The sequence below is a fragment of the Pleurodeles waltl genome, chromosome 2_2 (genome assembly GCF_031143425.1).
Source record: "Pleurodeles waltl isolate 20211129_DDA chromosome 2_2, aPleWal1.hap1.20221129, whole genome shotgun sequence".
NCBI lineage: Eukaryota > Metazoa > Chordata > Amphibia > Caudata > Salamandridae > Pleurodeles > Pleurodeles waltl.
The window spans coordinates 589,570,521-589,591,924 of NC_090439.1; the positions used below are offsets into that span (position 1 = coordinate 589,570,521).

At 46.1% G+C, this 21,404-nt stretch overlaps 1 protein-coding gene across 1 annotated transcript in view; it reads left to right on the forward strand.

Annotated features, from left to right (window-relative positions):
• Positions 1-15,603, forward strand: part of SPIDR (scaffold protein involved in DNA repair) — a 1,761,208-nt gene extending 1,745,605 nt beyond the window's left edge. Inside the window, exon 21 of the mRNA XM_069220129.1 lies at positions 14,490-15,603. Within this exon, the coding sequence (XP_069076230.1) occupies positions 14,490-14,621 (132 nt within the window). The 3' untranslated portion in view covers positions 14,622-15,603. The remainder of the gene's footprint in view (positions 1-14,489) is intronic.
• The last annotated feature ends 5,801 nt before the right edge of the window (positions 15,604-21,404 follow it).

Sequence of the window (21,404 nt, forward strand, 5' to 3'; positions counted from 1 at the left end):
TCAACCTCTTGCCTTAAAAGTAAAGGTCATATTAAGTCTTTAAGTGGGTAATCCCATTAAGATGAATAGAAATTGTTCATGGGTGTATCATTTTAAGTTACCTCAAGTCCACAAACCCTATAGGATGGTGTCACAATGATCACAAAGTCATCAGTGATGTCATTACAGATGTCATTAGTAATGACACACAAGTGGGGTTCTGTTTTTATCAGGATCAGTATGGGTATGCTGGATGGTAAGACTTTTGTGGCTTTGCACAGATTCTGGAGCTTTCCTTCACAAAAATGTGAGGGAAATATATAATTTTTGGCAAAGTTAGAGATTTGAATGGCATTGTGGATAAGAAAACTTTATGGGATTTACTCAAGGCACACGACTCTGGAATTACCAACTGGATTTCTCAGCATTTATGACTTCCAAACGTAAGCCGGTGTGCAAGAAAGAGGACATTTTGCAAAATGCCCTCTGAATTATGATAATATAAGTAGCCAAAAATTCAGAGGTGTGCAAATAATGTGTTACTAAACTCAATATCTTGTGCACATTTTAGAAATGCATAGCTTTACTTCATACCCATTTTCCATTCATTATATGTTACCATATGATTTGCTTTTTGGTCGGTACATGATGAAAAAACGTTATAAGCTGCAGTTCAGTTATGTGCCCTAGGGATCATTTGTTTTCCGACAACCAACAAACCCTATCTATCCCCTACTACCTGAAGAGTCTATTGGACGTAACAGTATATTGCTTTTGTAAATCTGCCATTGTGACCCAAAATTACAGATGAAAACGTTGTCACCAATGGCTATTTTTTATTACTCATTTTCATTTTTATTTTTATTTTTATTTTAACAATTCGTTTCCTAGTTTGAAACCTAGAGGGGTCTACACAAATGACCCATTGCTAAGTTAGAAGTGTGTCCATTGTTTAGAAATGTATAGTATACCCTTCAAGGACAATCCATGGGTTTCACACCGGTTTCTACCATAAATTGCAATTGTGTTGAAACCACAAAAAAATAGAAAACCTGTAAAACAATGTTACTTGTTTCTGAAAGTGAGGAATATGGTGATCCGTGCACAGAAAACTTTTCCTTGAACCCATTAAAAAAAATACACTTTTCCACCATTCCCTCCCCACCAAAAAAGATACATTTTCACTATTTGCCAGGGGAATCAACAAACCCTCGGTACCTTTAAAATCCCAGGGTGCTGGAAAAAAGATGCACAATCTGGCGCAATACCTATTGCGGGAAGAAAGTTAGGAAGGTTTAAGCACGATCTACCTAAACATCTAAAAAACAGCTCAGCATAAGTGGGCAAAAGCCTAGCAGTCAAGTGGTTAAAGACAAAAAAATAAATATAATGGCAGTAGTTCCAACAAATGAATAATGGTTATTTGGTCATACATGTCATATTGCTGACTGTAGCGTAATGTTGCATACACACGCATCCCGCATGACACATAGTAAAAAGCTTTTTTCCCCACTGCTAAATAACATTGGTAAAGTCAAAAGGTGAGACCTACTGGCTTTATCAATACATGTTTTCCTTGACATGCACACAGTGTGTTTGCCAACCACACCCACAACACTAACAGCACCAACCAAGCTGCTTGGGATGTGTTAACACATGACAATGGTGGAACATATTCAACTACACCTACCTCTCTGATGCAAGCACTGCATCATGAAGAGCTTTCTCTCTAAAGAATCAATGGCACTGATGTGGAAGAGAACATAACAGAAGTGGTGGTGTTCCTGCTACGCAGTGGTGGGATCTTTATTGGAACCACTAACTGCATGGCAGAACAGACAGCTTACAGAGCCCGTCCACAGTTCCCCGGTAAGTGACACATGCTGTGGACCTAAATTGGAGCACAAGCAGAGCAAGAGACAGTCGCTGTGCATCGCAGTCACACAACTGTAACACTTCAGACCCTCTCTCAAACATTCTCTCAGAAGTGGCTGGTTGCTTGGGATTGCCTCCCAGACTTCTGTAGCACAGAGGTGCCCGAAAGACAATGCGCAAAACTGACTAAGACAACTCAGGTGAAGCGCATAAACAAGAATCGGTAGCCTGAGGGCAATGGATTACACAGTTGTTGACCTCTTACTATCTGTTCCTGCCTAGGAGGCTTGTGGTTCCTGCTCGCAACGAGGATAGCCTATGAAGCTACTGGCAAACCATTATAGACACAGTGTGATAAATCCCTCACTGTCTGCGCCAACTGATGTTTAGAACCTCACCCAAGATGAAGAAACACAGATAGCAACACTGAATTGGTTTGGCAACATGCTGGAGTAAAGGGAAAGATTGTTGGCCAGGATAGACATTTATAAAACGCAAGTTAAACAGTACTCCTTGCTTCATTAGTTTCATGCAAAAACTCAAAACACCTATTGTTTAGTCTGTCCTCCTCTTTTTGTTCTGCAGACTTTAGCTCGGTAGCTTAGGCGAGAACACAGCATTTTTGTAATGTGTGCAACCACAATTATGTATCTGTGTCACAATCAGCCGCAGGGGGTGGATTTCTAACCCCCGGTGAAAGAACTTCAATGAGTTCAGGAAGTCAACGGAACTCTAGAACCTCTTTAGTAAATGAATAACACACTAAAAATAGCACTAAGGAACCTGAGTTAAAACTTTTAAATATTTATTTTTTAGGCAGTGCTTGGCTGAAGAGCACTTCACTTCACCACTCTCAAAGCCCTGAGCAACCACAGATTGCGGCTGGTTTGCAGAACATCAGTGTGGACTCTGGCCTGATAGTTCTGTTGCAAATCCTCTCCACCCTATGGGCAAATGAGGGGGGTTTTATGAGTCTAATTGCCAATTTTATCTCATGTTTACAAGTCTGTCGACACCAAAGTCCAGAGGAGTCAAATTAATTATGATGTTTAATGAGTTATTTCAATTGGCATGTTGACATTTTAGCTTTCACTTCAAGCATCCATATTAACATGGCAGGAACCACAATATAAACAACCAAAATATCTCAGGCTGGATAGGAGGCAGACAAGATTCTAACACTTCTGTGTGTGTCTAAAACTTTAAAACTTCACACTCTCTATCAGAAAGAGATAAAGAGTTTGCAAACCAGCATACGATAAAATAGAAGAAGTTAAAAAAGCCCCTCTCACAGTGTTTGACATCTGTCTCTCTCCGATACTGTTTATGTGAAAATTGTCTCTTTTTTAAGTTGCTTACCACTGGTTGGTTTTCCTGTCACTCTTATTTACTTCCTTTCTATTGGATGACTTTCCTTGGTTCATCCTTGTCCATCTTATGTTTGACCCCCTCCCCCCCCCCCGGAGCATAGCCTCTTTACTATCTCTTTGATTAGTTAGGTTCACTGATTCCTCAGCCTGCTCTTAGGAAACTCCTTTTTTCCTCTTTCTTTAAGCACTCCATGATAGTTCGTGAGTTTTACAGCTGTTACCCTCGTGTGCTTCCCTCTCACACTGCTCTTTCTTTTGCTTCTCCATTTGTTTCTGTCTCCCACCCAAACCAGTGTTGTGCTTTCTTGTCCCTGTGCTTCTTCCTCCACTTTCCCTAGGTGCTCCCTGTTGCTCTGTTTTACCCATGTTCTCTCCCTGGTGTTGCTTCCCCCCCCCCCCGCCTGCCATGCTGTTTCACTCCTGCCTCTTGTGCACTTTCACTCCTGCCCCTCCCCAACTCGCTCATCTGTTTAATTTTTTTTAAGTGCTTTTGGACTACGTTTCAAAAAAAATGCTTTCATGTTTTTTTTTTTTCTGTTTTTTTTATTTACCAATCCATCTAAAAAAAAAAAAGTGTCTTTTTGTACGTGAGCAACTGGTGTCGATCCCATGTGTGTTACTACAAAATGATGCAGTGGACGCTTCGTTTTCTTTTTTTTTTTTCAAGGCTGTGGTGCACATCAGCTTTGATTCTATACAGCGTGGCTAAAAACAGTGTCAAAGCTAACAGGTCTTACTAGAGAGACCTACTGGCTTTGCCAGTGCTCTTTTTTAACTATAAGAACATCCTGATAGTCTGGTTACAGATTAGGCTTTCTTTTTGGGGCTTCTTCCTCATGATATACATGGGTTGTGTTAGCGCTTGACGGGTTAGTGTCTGTTATGGGACTTCCTCAGTGTCTGGTGGAAAAGAAGTGTCCTAATAGGAGAAGAAATCTAGAGTGATTACTTAAACTACTCAATTAATGAAAGGGCTGTGGGCAAAAGTATATAGCATACCTAATTGATGCACAAATGATGAACGTCTATCAGATCAAAACTGATTACTTATTTTAGCATTTTTTATTAAAAGTTTTATTTCGCTTGAACCATGCTCAAGAGAATGTTGCAGCGCTGTACTGAGGGGAACAATATGACAAAAACATAACAGAGAAAATATACAGAATGCACAATTTTGTAAGACTATACAAAAAGATAGATATATATGAGATCACTTACACTGTGGTAATAGCAAAATGCATCGGTCCATTGGTCTCCTCATGAGACAGGTGAATGCCACTGTGTGGGCTCCACCTGTAGCACAAGTTTAAACAGTACTCCACCTTGTTCCTGGACTATGCTCAGGGGGAGTGTAAGTTCATGGTCAACCTGGGCAAAGAAGTTGCAACCTGAAAGCTACTGCTGCCCCACGACCTCATTAAACCGGCTGTGTCAACCATAAAATCTGGTCGGTCTATGGGCCAGCAGCCAAGGCTACAGTCTTTCTATCTTATACCAGAGACATTCCTTTTAGAGGGTGAAAACCTGGCAGACCTGCAACCCTGATGGATGAGGTCCTTCAACAGTACAGCAAAGAAAAAGACACGGCTAAACAACTGAGTGCCATTCAAGGAGACGTTTTAAGACTTTCCTGCTGAGAAATGCCTTACAGTCTTTGAAGTCTAGGGAGTCGTTTAACTTTAAGTCTAAGCGGAAGCCATCTCTCCCTCAGGAAATTGGCAGGAAAATAAGATGTTTTTAAGAGAGAAAAACCACCTAGCTCCACAGGCTTTGACAGCACCAATACTTTTCACTGATTTTCCCACTATGAACTGCACCATCTCATGGGGTTCACTGCACTCCAGTAGATGGAACACTTTCACTACACTGCCTCCACTGAGCCCCGTAAATAATGAATCCTTCCAGTGGTTCAAAAGAGCTGGGCTGTAATGCTTCCAATTGGTCTCCATGGATGTGCGGTGGACACTGCATGTATTTCTGCAGCAGATGAAGAGGCTATTGCCTTTTAGGGGGAATCAAGCCAATCCCTCCTGCGGAGAGGAAGAAGCAATTATACCCCCACTATTTCCTTGTAACATAAAAATAAAGAATGCTTCACTGCAACTTAGACCTCTGTGATCCTGAGTCAGTTACTTCTTCTCCACATGTTTAAGATGATTCCTTCAGCTCAGGTGCTGGCAGCCGTTCCGAATGACAAGCGGCTGCAGACTTTCAGAGCACTTCTTAAATACCTTCATCATAGAGGAACATAGGAAGTACCTCCAATTCACTATAGGAACACACCACCTTTTGGTCTCATTGCCATCCTTTGGGTCGTTGCCAAGATCCTGGTACTGTAAATATTTAGTTTTAGTCTAATAAGGCCCATTGCTATCCGTACCTGAGAATTGTCTCATCCAAACAGCATCAATGGAGGAAGCAGAGCCAGCCTAGCTCAAACATTCAGGTTTCTTTGAATTTTCAGGGAATCCCCCTAAATCATTCTTTATTGATCATATTTTGTACAACAAGACTCAAATTACACTTTGGGTGCAAACCAAGATGGTGAGTTCGATTACACCAAAATATTTGCTGTCCTCAGCACAAGCGCAGACTTTAAAAGTTCATTTGTATGCTGAGGAGAACGCATTTAGTGAAAGACAGGCCTGCAGTTTGAAACCACAACTCTGTCTTTCAGTCTCAGTTTGAAGAGGGGCGGAGATCCCCCGACAGGCAGATGCTTAGTGTTACTGCACCCACTTTTACAGGAGTGCCTAGGGGATGTCTGGGACATCAGTTAGCACCTCCCAAGGAGCATCCTCAGGGAAGGGAGAACGTGTTGCATTGACTGTACACTACCTTCCATGTCGCGTAGAATCAGTGCCCCACCTAATGGCTTCTTTGCCATTGCACTGGTCCGGACTATGGCACGAGTGCAGTTGCAAAGAGCTTCCTTATTTGCATGGCGCCATGCACCGAGGGGATGTCCCCTTGTGATTGTGCTGGTGCTCATCTTGCATGAGTGCCAGCCATAATACAGAAGGGACTACACAAGCCTTTTTTGTCAGTACTGTAATTCCAAAGTGCCATGTGGTGGAAACAGGGACAAATGCCCATTCCACCGCAGAGGCGCTTTGTATAGTGCACCCCGTGGTGCATGAAAGCATGCTGCTCCAGCTCCTTCTGAGGAGCCAGACATACTTTTTATGGAGGCACACCAGGCTTCACATGCATTGGATGCAGTGCCAGTTTGTGGAACAATGGAACCAGCTGCTTGTCGACCAGTTAAAACACATCCCAGTCAAGCCATCCTATGTTCTGACCTTGCAATGGTGGCCACATGCTCTTACCCATTAGAGGCGTGCCCTCTCTACCTGTCCCACCCACACCTTGCTGCCTCCATTGACTCCTCGGAGTATAGTTGAGTGCACTGCAGGGAACACTCCATTTGTGCCTAGTCAGATTTGCCCCATTATATAACGTCTTGGAACAGATGACAATCTAGTAGCACCCAGAGGTTTCCTTCCATTGTGGTGGTGATGCACACAGGCAAATACCGCATACCTTTTCTTCATGAAGAAATAAGAGTACATCCACTCTTTACAACTCTGCCGGCCGACAGTGGCTGTCTTGAGAAGGGACCTTGCAACATGCCATGTTTCTGTATGTCTCCCACATTTCAGAGATTGACAGCACCAAAGAAGACGGCCTAAGCTGCTGTGTCCTCTCAACATGACACTGGGAATGTCTCCAGAAAAACCTCAGTGCTATCTGTAAGTCCCGTGAATGCAGAAGGCTTAAGGTCTCCTGTAACGTTGAACTTATTTAATCAAAGAATTCCTTCTTGATGGTCATAACATCCACAGAAGTCGTAAGTAAACTACTAGCTCATTCTGCCTCTGAACTTTCCATTGAGGCAAGACTGTTCTCTCTCTTCATCCTTCATTCACCTCCAAACATGCCAGCAGAAGTCCCGAATCCAGCTGGGTAACAAGATGGCTGCTGTTTCTGGAAGTCCCCCTCTCTGCACCCATAGCAGGGAGGCAGGTCTTTTGTTGAAGGGCCATGTGATGAAAACAAGAGATCAACCTAGGGAGCGGCTTTCTCCCCAACTGCAGCCACAATGATGGCAGCACTGAGGCAGTTACTGAGCACTGACTGACGTGACATTTGAAAAGCAGCGGGAGGAAGGTGCCACTGTGTCCCCAGTTGTATCCGAAACAACAGTTCATTCCCTGCCTTTGACAGCGAGTCATGGAGTGCACTGCATAATGGGTGGTGTCGTTCTCATGACTGTCTAGCTCTGCATAAAGGTACTTGAAGGGGAATTGCAGGACTTCCTCTTGTACAGGGTTTAGCTGTGAGGATGGTTTGATACAGCTCCACACCTCCATGTACCCACAGAAAATAACCAATGAGGACTCAGAGATAGCAGGAACTTCTGATCAATACTTCCAGCTACAAATTGCTCACCTTTTGAATAGTCCCATGCACCAGATTGGATACTGAGTTGTTTTCAGCAGTGCTCCCGTCATGCCAGTAAGTGGCACCAAATGGATCTGTGTTGATGTCATACCATCTTGGAAGTGATGGCGTAGAGTTTCATATAAATGCCACCCCTGCATGCTGACATCTGTTCCTTCCCCCTCCCCCCGCACCCATTGACACAGATCTGAAGCTCTGCTCCTAGAGGACTGGTGCTTTCTGAAACATCAAATTTATCACGGACAGTGTGCCAGAGAAGATGCCTCCCCTCAGATCAAAAGGATTCGGCTTTGCTGCAGCTGTGGGATTCAGATGTCGGTCACTGACCCACAATACACGTGTTTGGTGCTTTGCTTTGGTCACCATTCAAAGTTGTGTGATAAGTGAGCTCTGTTGCACTTGAAGGCAATCAGCGAGTGGGTTTCCCAAGTAAGGATGTTGGCTGTCTCCTTTTTAAATGGTATTGTGGCTATGATGGTGGCGATAACTGTAGGAGGCTGGCCTGGTTTGTAGTGGGTACCAAGGGGTACTTACACTCTGCACCAGGTCCAGGTATCCCTTATTAGTGTAGAAGAGGTGTCTAGCAGCTTAGGCTGATAGAAAATGGTAGCTTAGCAGAGCAGCTTAGGCTGAACTAGGAGACGTGTGAAGCTCCTACTATACCACTGGTGTCATATGCACAATATCATAAGAAAACACAATACACAGATATACTAAAAATAAAGGTACTTTATTTTTATGACAATATGCCAAAGTATCTCAGTGAGTACCCTCAGTATGAGGATAGCAAATATACACAAGATATATGTACACAATACCAGAAAATGCAGTAATAGCAATAGAAAACAGTGCAAACAATGTATAGTCACAATAGAATGCAATGGGAGCACATAGGGATAGGGGCAACACAAACCATATACTCTAGAAGTGGAATGCGAGCCACGAATGGACCCCAAACCTATATGAGCTCGTAGAGGGTCGCTGGGACTGTAAGAAAACAGTGAGGGTTAGAAAAATAGCCCACCCCAAGACCCTGAAAAGTGGGTGCAAAGTGCACCTAAGTTCCCCAGAGAGCACAGAAGTCGTGATAGGGGAATTCTGCAAGAAAGACCAACATCAGCAATGCAACAACGATGGATTTCCAGACGAGAGTACCTGTGGAACAAGGGGACCAAGTCCAAGAGTCACGATCAAGTCGGGAGTGGGCAGATGCCCAGGAAATGCCAGCTGTGGGTGCAAAGAAGCTGCCACCGGATGGTAGAAGCTGTGGATTCTGCAAGAACGAAGAGGGCTAGATACTTCCCCTTTGGAGGATGGATGTCCTACGTCGTGAAGAAACTTGCAGAGGTGTTTTTGTGCAGAAAACAAGCCTTGCTAGCTACAAGGGTCGCGGTTAGGGTTTTCGGATGCTGCTGTGGCCCAGGAGGGACCAGGATGTCGCCATTTGTGTGAGGAGACAGAGGGGGCGCCCAGCAAGACCAGGAGCCCACTCAGAAGCAGGCAGCACCCGCAGAAGTGCCGGAACAGGCACTACGAAGTGGAGTGAACCGGAGCTCACCCGAAGTCACAAAGGAAGGTCTCCCGACACCGGAGGACAACTCAGGAGGTCGTGCACTGCAGGTTAGAGTGCCGGGGACCCAGGCTTGGCTGTGCACAAAGGAAATCCTGGAAGAGTGCACAGGAGCCGGAGCAGCTGCAAAACACGCGGTTCCCAGCAATGCAGTCTAGCGTGGGGAGGCAAGGACTTACCTCCACCAAACTTGGACTGAAGAGTCACTGGACTGTGGGAGTCACTTGGACAGAGTTGCTGAGTTCAAGGGACCTCGCTCGTCGTGCTGAGAGGAGACCCAGGGGACCGGTGAAGCAGTTCTTTGGTGCCTGCGGTTGCAGGGGGAAGATTCCGTCGACCCACGGGAGATTTCTTCGGAGCTTCTAGTGCAGAGAGGAGGCAGACTACCCCCACAGCATGCACCACCAGGAAAACAGTTGAGAAGGCGGCAGGATCAGCGTTACAAGGTCGCAGTAGTCGTCTTTGCTACTTTGTTGCAGTTTTGCAGGCTTCCAGCGCGGTCAGCAGTCGATTCCTTGGCAGAAAGTGAAGAGAGAGATGCAGAGGAACTCTGATGAGCTCTTGCATTCGTTATCTAAAGAATTCCCCAAAGCAGAGACCCTAAATAGCCAGAAAAGGAGGTTTGGCTACTTAGGAGAGAGGATAGGCTAACAACACCTGGAGGAGCCTATCAGAAGGAGTCTCTGAAGTCACCTGCTGGCCCTGGCCACTCAGAGCAGTCCAGTGTGCCAGCAGCACCTCTGTTTCCAAGATGGCAGAGGTCTGGAGCACACTGGAGGAGCTCTGGGCACCTCCCATGGGAAGTGCAGGTCAGGGGAGTGGTCACTCCCCTTTCCTTTGTCCAGTTTCGCGCCAGAGCAGGGCTGGGGGATCCCTGAACCGGTGTAGACTGGCTTATGCAGAAATGGGCACCATCTGTGCCCATGAAAGCATTTCCAGAGGCTGGGGGAGGCTACTCCTCCCCAGCCCTAACACCTTTTTCCAAAGGGAGAGGGTGTAACACCCTCTCTCTGAGGACGTCCTTTGTTCTGCCTTCCTGGGCCAAGCCTGGCTGGACCCCAGGAGGGCAGAAACCTGTCTGAGGGGTTGGCAGCAGCAGCAGCTGCAGTGAAACCCCAGGAAAGGCAGTTTGGCAGTACCCGGGTCTGTGCTAGAGACCCGGGGGATCATGGGATTGTCTCCCCAATACCAGGATGGCATTGGGGGGGCATGTTCGGAGTTACCATTGTGAAGCCATACATAGGTAGTGACCTATGTATAGTGCACACGTGTAATGGTGTCCCCGCACTCACAAAGTCCGGGGAATTTGCCCTGAAGAATGTGGGGGCACCTTGGCTAGTGCCAGGGTGCCCACACACTAAGTAACTTAGCACCCAACCTTTACCAGGTAAAGGTTAGACATATAGGTGACTTATAAGTTACTTAAGTGCAGTGGTAAATGGCTGTGAAATAACGTGGACGTTATTTCACTCAGGCTGCAGTGGCAGGCCTGTGTAAGAATTGTCAGAGCTCCCTATGGGTGGCAAAAGAAATGCTGCAGCCCATAGGGATCTCCTGGAACCCCAATACCCTGGGTACCTCAGTACCATATACTAGGGAATTATAAGGGTGTTCCAGTATGCCAATGTAAATTGGTGAAATTGGTCACTAGCCTGTTAGTGACAATTTGTACAGAGAGAGCATAACCACTGAGGTTCTGGTTAGCAGAGCCTCAGTGAGACAGTTAGGCATCACACAGGGAACACATACATATAGGTCACAAACTTATGAGCACTGGGGTCCTGACTAGCAGGGTCCCAGTGACACATAACAAACATACTGAAAACATAGGGTTTTCACTATGAGCACCGGGCCCTGGCTAGCAGGATCCCAGTGAGACAGTGAAAACACCCTGACATACACTCACAAACAGGCCAAAAGTGGGGGTAACAAGGCTAGAAAGAGGCTACTTTCTCACAATAACGTTTGATGATGTGAGACATATTATACAATGACAGATCACCTCGTTTGAACTAGGGGAGGTTGTGAGTCTCCTCACAAAAGGTCGCCTTCCTGGTAATGTCAGTGGATAAGACACTTTCCTGGTCAAACCGACCACCTTATATCAGCAGAAATTACAAACTAGAACAACTGAAAAGAGGCAGATTTAATGGTACATGGGGCATGAATACATCAGTTCTGGACCTATGACAGCTGACATAAAAAAAAAATACAGGCAGATGGTCTGAGCTAGTGTCAAGAGGTCGTGCACTGGTAACCGAGTTATTGCCCATGCTGCACATGCATGTCTCTCCACAGGTGCATATTCGCACACTAGTATCTCCTTTCATACATGATCCTACAAGCTGAGACCCCGCTGCAACAAGGAGTGGTCTTCTCCTCCACGTTCTATACCATCAGATGGAAGGCAGTCCAGATTTAGTTGAAGTGAAGTAGTAGATGTATTTCAGTAAAGAGGAATGTTGATAGCCGACTGCCTTCATGGGCTGCCTGCATCGCTGCTGCGTGGTACACTTAGAGTTAACCCAAGGCAACCTCGCTCTTTTGTTAGTCTGCGTGTTAAGGTGATTCAGCAGTTGATAGAACTGCATAGCTATTGTGTATAATCATATCTTCTATGCAGTATTTCAGAGTGGACCTTAGTCTAATGAGTAATAGTAACAGGCGGTGATTTAAGAGAATAATTTACAAAAAAAAAACTGTATTGACAGACTTGTGCACTGTGCTCACACAAGTAAAACAGAAAAAGCACAGCAAGATTTACAAGCCCCATTCATGACTAATGCGTTAGTGTACGAGGATGATATTACGCTCTTACTTGTGTATTGTGCTTGGGCCATGTGCAGTGATGTAGGCCTTTGGGTGTGCTGTTGCAACTGTCTAACCGTAACCAATTTACAGTGAGGCACACGCACATTTACTCATCTTGCCCCTTCCTCCACATACCAGGAAGGAACATGTGCAGGGCAGACACACTAAATACGTGCAAGGGAGACTGGTCACGCATCTCATTCCTGATATCATTGTAAACCATGAGCAGAACCTAGACTGGCAGCGGGCAGCAGCAGTGATAGCCCTAGCAAGTGCCTCCTAAGAAACCTATAGGGTCCTTACACTTTGTTTTATTAAACATAAGCAAAGAAAGGGAAAAAAAAGCAGCAAAGGAAGCAAAAAAAATGTATTTTAGGACAAAATACTATACACAGAAATACTGAGCGTGGGAAAATCAGTTTGCAGTCCATAGCCACAGTCAAAAAGGTGACGCAGCCCACGCTGCATACGTCTCTGAAGAAAAGCCTAGAGATGCAGTTGCTGGTTCTTTCACTAAGGGCTAGGGTAATGGGTGGGAAGATGAGAGAGCAAGGACAGGGGAGGACAAAGAGTTTCCCTGCTTCGTTTTGAACTGAGGGAGCTAACGTAACAGGCTACGTTCACTGTGGTCAACGTGTAAGTGTGCCTTCAGGGACCTGTTTGACTATAGCTTGTACATTGGCCAACAGACCTCAAGGCAAGTCACACGTTTTAGGTGTGGAGGAAGCCAATATTTTATCTCATTCAGGAAGTAAGACTGATGCAAGCCATGGTAAAGTAACTGATTTCAGGATGATTAATGAAGATAACTACTGTCTAATTGGCTTCCTATGTATGTACCAGAAACTATGCTGTGAGTGGAAGCTGCCTGTGGGACAGCACTGTAAGGCCCAGTCCTGCCGCCTGGGCAAACATCATCCCTTGCAGAAGAGACACTGAAATGTCCTCGGTCTGGAGCTGATTGAAGAACCCTTATCTTAAGAGTGCAAGTGTTAGATAGCCAGGCACTGGGCCTCGTGGAGCCACTGGCAGGTAGATCCCTGAGGCTTTCTTGGACAGCAGCCTGTCCTCTCTAGGCACACAACGGTGCAGAGGATGGGCAGGGGCTGCCATAACCAAACCTTTCCTTGAGTAAGCATTAAGTGAATGATGCCCAGAAAAGCATCTCTAAGGTCTACCAACCCAGTAAGCGAGTTCATAACTTTGGGTACTTTTTAATTATACCTACTCTATGAAGTGAGAACAGGATCAGCTCACACTCTTAGGTCCATAACTGTTGCCACACGCCTCACATTTCTAAGACAAGAACTTAATGTCCATCTGTCATGCAAGTGGACCCACTGAGCTGTTTTGGCCATGCTGATCTTAGCCCTTCTCACATGATGTATGTTCCAACTCACTGAACCCTAAACAACCTTTCCAGAGTCGGTGTTAAATACTTCAGGGAAGATTCATTGACATTGGTCGAAAGAGAAAAAGATTGATCTCGTCTGGATGTGTGAGTGTTGCATGTCAGTGTCGAGACAAATATTGTCGACCTGCACCTTCATTAAGGTCACAATATGCCTTACACACTATATTGTAAACTGGTAAGCATGTGTAAGGAAGTATAGATTTGGTAGTTTAACCTGCACCTACATACGTTGATGTGAGTGTGGTAGTTGTTACTGTTGTCAAGGTCAAACAGCGCCGTTGCGGGAAAGCCAGGCCTACTATGGACAAGGGCGTAGCGCTATTTCCAAGATTTAGAGTGTGTTTGAAAGAAACCGTACAGAACTAGAAGAGGGAGAGGTCAGGATTTCGGAACTTAGCTCATTGTCTGCTATAAACATTGCCATTTGTAACCCATTTATTTACATGATTTTATATGGGACGTTCTTGCAAAATGTGTCTGCTAGGCCCCGCTATAGCTGCATTCATTCTCTCTTTCTCAGAGGCAATGAAAATAAATGCAAACAAAACACAAATTAAGAGAAAACAAATAAAGCTTACGTTGAAATGCAGCGTACACAAACTATGCATGCACGAGGCTCCTAGTGAATCATTGTTCTGCGAGCCCGATTTTCCCTGAAGAATGACATCGCTGCTGGGTCACTGGGGCAAGGAGGGGGTTGCCACACTCGCTGAAGTGCAGCGAACTCCTGTGTGCCATTGTAGATAAATGCATAACTGTAATCTAAATCACAGCGTAGTCACTCTTATTACAGGCGCAAGGAAGGCTCCAATTCAGTTATCAGAGTAGAATGTTCCCGATAGCAGCCTTTACGAAGTTTTATTTCCCTGTACTTAATTGCCTGCTGCGGCAGTGAAAGGTCACGGCGCGCGAGGACCTTGCCCTGTGGTATATCGCGCAGGTATGAGCTGCGTGGAACAGAATGTACTGCATTGTTTGCTAAGCCAACATACCTTTATCTCCTCAGAGTTACGAGCTGACGAGGGTGCTGGGCCTGGAGGTGGGGCCGCTGAGCTGTTACCTCATTTCTGCCGCCGGCCACCCGCCCAGCGGCACTGCCCTGGAGGAGGTGGATCTTCTAGAAGCTGCAGGAAAGTGACGGAAGGCGGCCGGCTTCTGCGACCCATTTGTACTTTGGAGCAAGTGTTTACTGCCGCGAAGCCAGGACCGGTAGAGACGCCGCCTTGTGAAGTGCCGTAAAAAGGAAATCCACTAAGAACTGCTTTTACCTCGTGCAAAGTGGATACAGCTGCAGAAAACACCTTTCGTCGTTTCACAATGCACTAGAAACATTTTAAACAATTTGGAAATAAGTCGATGTTTTTTATGTGTTACCTTGTAACCAATGTGGAAATAAGTCGATGTTTTTACGTGTTACCTTGTAAACAGTAGGTAAAAAAATCTAATCGCCAAGCCCAAAACACTTTATTGAACTTTGTACTTCTTTAAATATATTTTTCTAAGTGCGCGTCTGCTTTACTGTCAGATTTACAGAGGGATCGTGGGTATGAGCGGCGAAGAGCATTTTAAATGTAGTTTAACTTTCTAATGAATGTTGTGTTGTTTGTTTCACAAGATATTTATTTGAGGAGGCTAGGCTGCAAGTGCGCCTATAAACAAAAACTCTATCACTGAGTTATACTGTCATGATATACGTTTTTTAAAGGCACAAGAAATTTTATGTTGTGGTCGCTAAATTCTTAGTTCGTCCAAGTAAAGGCATGTGGACTCACCTGATAATAATGCATTGAGGAGTTTGGTTAATGTGATTGTGGGCCTGCAACACACCAGTTTTCTTGATGTACACCAAAAACAATGTGTGTGAATAGGACGATTGCCCGCCACCATCGGCCTGGGCCAACAGACCTGAAATTCCTCACCCAACGCTCTACACCTGAGAGCCTTGTGATCTAGGCTTCCTCTTCTTCTTCCTCTGGTGCACTCTCTGCTGCACCCCCAGATAGGGAATCAAAAAAACTGGATAGTTTTCTTCTGCCAGTCTAGTGCTGCGGTCAGTGAACACTGCATGCCTTTTGGGCCGCCATTCCCATATTCTCCGGGATATTGTCGCGCAGGTGCTGCCTACAGTTCCGGAGGAGACCCGGACTGTCCCCTCCCAAGCGCTCGCAGATGGGAGAGATGCAGCCAAGTTCATCATCCGCTGTGGACTTGATACGACTGACTCTCTAGGCAGATCGGTTGCATCAACGGTGGCACTAAGACATCACGCCTGGCTGAGAACATCTGGCTTCTCGGGGGATGTCCAGCAAACGTTGGTGGACATGCCTTTTGATGGCACCCGTCTCTTCGGAGAGAAGGCGGTCTCGGGGCTCGAGCGCTTTAAGGATTCCCAAGCCACGGCCCGGTCCCTTGGCCTTGCACCTGTCTCTAAACCCCACCAGTCGGCCTCTCTCCTCTTTCGTAGCTTTGGAAGGGCCCCCAACTGTGTCCTTTTCCACCGAGCCATCAACACCTTCATGCTGTACAGCCCCTGCGCGGATGCGGGATCCCATGATCTCGGGGATCAGGGAGCCAGCGGGTCGCCCAGTCCACCCCCGCCCACTCTTCCTCGGTCTCCAAACCTTCCTAGTCCGTCAGAACACCTGGAACCAGTTGGAGGCAGGATTTGCCATGATCTGGCCCACTGGAAATCCATTCCCACGGACAGGTGGGTCCTCCAGATTGTTCGGAAGGGCTACTTCCTCCCTTTCGAGTCTTCTCCACCAGCCACTTCACCGCGAGGAAGTCAAAGCTATTTTGGCCAAATGAGCTATATAGAGGGTCCCTGCATCAGAAGTAGATCGTGGTTGTTATTCCTGCTACTTTCTGGTGCCAAAGAAGGACTAGGGCCTTCGTCATATCTTAGATCTTCAGTCCCTCAATCTCTTCCTCAAAAAAGAGAAGTTCAGGATGCTGACATTGGCTCAGGTCTTATCTGCCCTGGACCCGGGTATCTTTGTACTTGCAGGACGCATACTTCCACATCCTCGTCTTGCTGGCCCACAGACGTTACCTAAGATTCGTGGTAGGCCACAAGCACTTTCAGTTCACCGTGCTCCCATTTGGCCTTACTAGCACCCCCCAGGTGTTCACGAAGGTGATAGTAGTGGTTGCAGCTCATCTGCGTCGGTTAGGGGTCCCAGTCTTCCCCTACCTCAACGATTGGCTGTTGCAGGCGGATACACCCCAGAAAGTCATCTCCTACCTCCAGACCACGGCAAACCTCTTGCATTCGCTGGGGTTCACTATAAACATGCCAAAGTCACACCTGACTCCTTCTCAGACACTCCCTTTCATCCGAGCTGTTCTGGACACAGTGCGGTTTGGGGCTTATCCTCCTGAAAACCGAGTCCAGGATATTCGGACTATGATACAGATATTTCAGCCTCTGTCCTGGATTTCGGTGTGAATGACTCTGAGGCTGCTGAGCCTCATGGCCTCCTGCATCCTGCTGGTTCAAAAGGCCAGATGGCATATGCGGGCTCTGCAGTGGGACCGGAAGTTCCAGTGGGCGCAGCATCAGGGAGACTCTCCGACAAAGTCCAGATCTTGGAAGGAACTGCAAAAGATCTTTAGTGGTGGCTAACAAATAAAGATTGAGTCAAGAGCAGATTACTCTCCTTTCCCCAACCAGACCTCACAGTAGTGACGGATGCGTCACTCCTGGGATGGGGTGGCCACATGGGAGAGGCAGAGATCAGAGGTCTCTGGCGGAATCCGTGCTTCATATCAATCTATTGGAGCTCAGTGCGATTCGACTGGCATTAAAAGCATTTCTTCCCTCTCTCAAAGGGAATGGCATCTCCATCCGGAGGTGACACAAAGTCTTTTTCAGCAATGGGTAGAGTCTTGGTTAGATCTATTCGCCTCCGCAGAGAAAGCGCAATGTCAGCTGTTTTGCGCATTGGAGTTTCCAAGGCAGCACACACTCGACGACGCCTTTCGCCTCGAGTGGAGGTCAGGCCTCTTGTACGCCTTTCTGCCCATACCACTTCTGCTCAGAGTTCTGAAGAAGATCAGGCAAGACCGGGCCCAAGTTATTGTGGTGGCTCTGGACTGGGCACAAAGAATCTGGTGTCCTGAGCTCTTGAGCATGGCCATAGCTCCTCTGATCAGACTGCCCATGTGTCCCGCCACCAAAACGGTATATGCCTTTCATTGGAAAAAAATTGTGGCATGATGTATCAACAGATCTGTTGATCCTCTCTCTGCACCTCTTTCTGAAGTTCTTCTCTTTGTTCTCTCTCTTGTCCAACAGGGCTCCGCCTTGGGCACACTCAAGGGCTACCTTTTTGCTATCTCTGCCTTCTTAAGAATACCTGACCAACCTTCTTTATTCAAATCTCCCATTGTAGGGAGGTTTCTCAAAGGCCTCACACATCTCTTCCCACCTATCCCATTTATCATGCCCCAATGGGATTTAAATGTAATCCTCATATCTGACATGCACTCCATTCGAGCCACTTCAAAGCTGCCCTTCACGGCTCCTAAACATCAAGACTGCCTTCTTGGATGCCATTACCTCTGCTCTCAGAATAAGTGAGCTCAAGCTCTGTCATCTAAACTAAATTTTCTGGCAGTACATCCTGACAAAGTGGTACTCCGCTCTAGGGCTTCTTTTCTCCCTACAGTGGTAACACCCTTCCATGTATGTCAATCCATCACCTTGCCTACTTTTTACCCACCCCCACATCCCTCACATGAGGAGGAGAGACTCCACTGCCTGGACCCAAAAAGAGCGTTGGCGTTCTACCTTGATCGTACTAAAGACTTCGGGTTGGATGATCAACTCTTTGTGAGATATGTGGGAGTGAAGAAAGGGAAGGTGGTGCAAAAGAGAACCCTTTCACGATGGGTCCTCCTATGCATCAAAATGTGCTACGCTTTGGCAAAGAAGCAACCCCCTGAGGGTTTGCAAGCTCTCAACTAGAGCAACTGCAGCTACCACAGCGTTTGTACGAGGTGTTCCAGTCCTGGATATCTGTCAGGCAGCCACGTGGGCATCTCTGCCTACGTTCACCAAGCACTACTGCCTGGACAGTCAGGTCTGTAGGGATGGCTACTTTGGTCGTTCGGTCCTACAGGACTTCCTGGTGTGATCTTGGTTCGCAGACCACCTCCGGGATGGTATTGCTCGGGTATATATTCAAAAGGGAAGGAATCTGCAACTAGAAGTCTCTATCAGATGTACATGTTACGTACATTCGGTAACGATATATCTGGTAGAAACATATTCCAGTTGCAGATTCCTTACCGACCTGCCCATCCTCCCCGCTCGGCGAACTGATTTCTAGGGGCAGGAACTTTCCTTAAAGGTCCCTAACTTTTGCGCACAACTATCAGTGTTCTTCATTGCTCTTCGCTTCTGGCGTGGAAAGTCGTGAAAAGAAACTGACGTCAGCACGCCGGGGTGGAGCCCATATACGACCGCAATGTCATCACAGCGAACACAACGCCACCGACACCCGCGGAGTCGACCGATGCCACCTGACGGTGCGCAGAGGTACTGCTCGAAGAAAGTCTTCGGATCCAGTCTGACGCCTGGGGGAATTCAAAAGATAAGGAATCTTCAAGTAGAATATGTATCTACCAGATATATCGTTACAGAAGATAAGCAACTTGGACATTAACGACACTCATCAAGATAGTCTTTATATTGTCATACTTTGGGGTCAGCTCTTTGACTTGTTCAATACATCTAGGTGAGTGAGATGACCATCTGTTATACAACTTTGCGACCTTCAAGTAGGTTATGAGGGAGTTGTTCCCGAAACACAGTCATGCAGACAGTGGATAATGAGATACTTAATCTAAAGTAAGAATATAAGGATCTCCTTTCTTATCCAACCACATTTCTTCAACTTGATCTAGAAAAAACCTGTCATAAAGAGAAACATTCTGATTTGATGTGGAACTTGTAGAGTGCAAACAGTTGCTACACAAAGGCATCTTGGTTGTAAAAGACCAAACAGTTTGGGGACAGGAAGAGTAGAAAATAAGCATTGGCAAAGCCTACACGTCTCAGCAGTGCAAGAGCTATTCGCTTTGTCAATGTATTTTATCTATGTTGTGTAGCAGCATGGCTGCTGTTCAACATGGCTGAAAGTCGGGGAATAAAGTACTATGAGGCTGCTTCTAATTTCTTGTAGTCATCCAATGACCCCCTCACAGCTTATGCTGCCCTTTCTTAACTTATTTGTAACTCATTACAAGAAGTCTGAATGCATGGAACAAAAAAAAAAAAGATTAAAACGTTTCTGAATATATCACTAAAAAGAAACATTTTAATTGCTGGGCCGTGAACCAGTGTCATTCACAAATTGACCAGGGAGGTGCAGTGATTGAGCTCTTGCTAGCAGAACCATAAAACACGATTTTCTGACTGCTTCAGTTTCACATTAGAAGTAATTAACCACTGCCTTCTAAATAGGGCAAGCGTTTTATATATGTGCACAGTGACAGCTGTATCCTGGCAGATGAGTGTGTTCAGGGCAGGGACGGCTCCTTTGCTATGGTGAAGGAGCCTCGCCCCACAGGCTGTGCCAAAAGCAGAAAAATAAAGCAATACTTTACTATCGTTTTTTTTTCTGCTTCTGGCACAGCTAGCAGTGCAGGAAGGGTGGGGTTGGGCCACTGGACCGGGGAGGAGGGGAGAGTGCACCTAAGTGCACATGTGTGTTTGGCCAGCCACCTGAGGCAGGCCAAACACACATGCGCACTTAGGTTTCTCCAGCCCGGCTGTGTTAAACAGCTGGGCTGGAGAAACTGCACAGACACCAGGGCTGTGCCTGAGCGGCAGACAGGGGCAGTCACTGCCGCCCAGACCAATCCTGGTGCTGCTTTCATTCAAGGTTTTGCATGAAAGCAGCACCAGGATTGCTGGGAAGCCTGTGCCGGTGTCCCGGCAGTTAATGCTGGGACACCAGAAGAAGAAGAGCAAGATGCTGTAGGGACGGTGGCAAGGTACGTGCTTTTTCATTTTTTTATTTTGACTTCGTCTCTGTCCCAACCCGACCATCCAATACCCCACCCCCATCCCCCTTATCCCCTTGAGTTATGCGGCAGCCGCTGCTGGTTCAGGGTGTATTTCATACATCAGTCCATTCAGCTTTTTGAAACAACATTAATTGGAGACTAAGTGCAGTATGAAAACAATTTGTAACTATTATAATCTACGGATCTATCTTTGCTGTTTAATACAATTCTGTTACAATTGTAGAAGAAAGTGTAAAACTTCTGAACGAGAAGCTTTTCCACGTCAAACAAGTTGTCACAAGGCAAGAAAGGAGCGTGTGGTGCAAACCCATCACAGAGTAGGAAAACACAACACGAAATTAATGCTTTCGATGACGGAAATCTGTAAATAATGGAGGAAGGTACTCACGTGAGCCCTTAATTCATCCTTCAGTTAAAGACAGAGAAAACTATTTGGAGTGTGAAACTAAGGTTTACCAACACCCGAGGAGGGTCAGAGACTCGCTAAAGGTACCTAACCGCAAACAGCATTAGGTGCTCACACCCAAGACCAAATCTCAATGTTACTATGCAGGGGCAACTTACTGTGTTATGGTGGGTGGTTCACCGTGGTACGCTTTCTATGGGAGCTTTAAAGAGGCATGATTTTTATTAGCAAATTAAAAACTTAAGGGGTAAAGGCAGATTTTAAAACAGGAAAAAACAAACAAACAGTGGAGCTAAGAAAGTGTAGCCAGTTTTGTTGTATCGTTTTAGATCGCTAAGGCTGCTTTAAATGTGCGCTGCCAGGTGTAGTAGTGGGAACTTCTTGCCACTTGGGTAGATAGCCATTCTTCGTGGGACACATGAATGTGATATTGTACAGATCACATGTCCCTTATTTAAAAAGATGTAAGGTGCTTCTGCA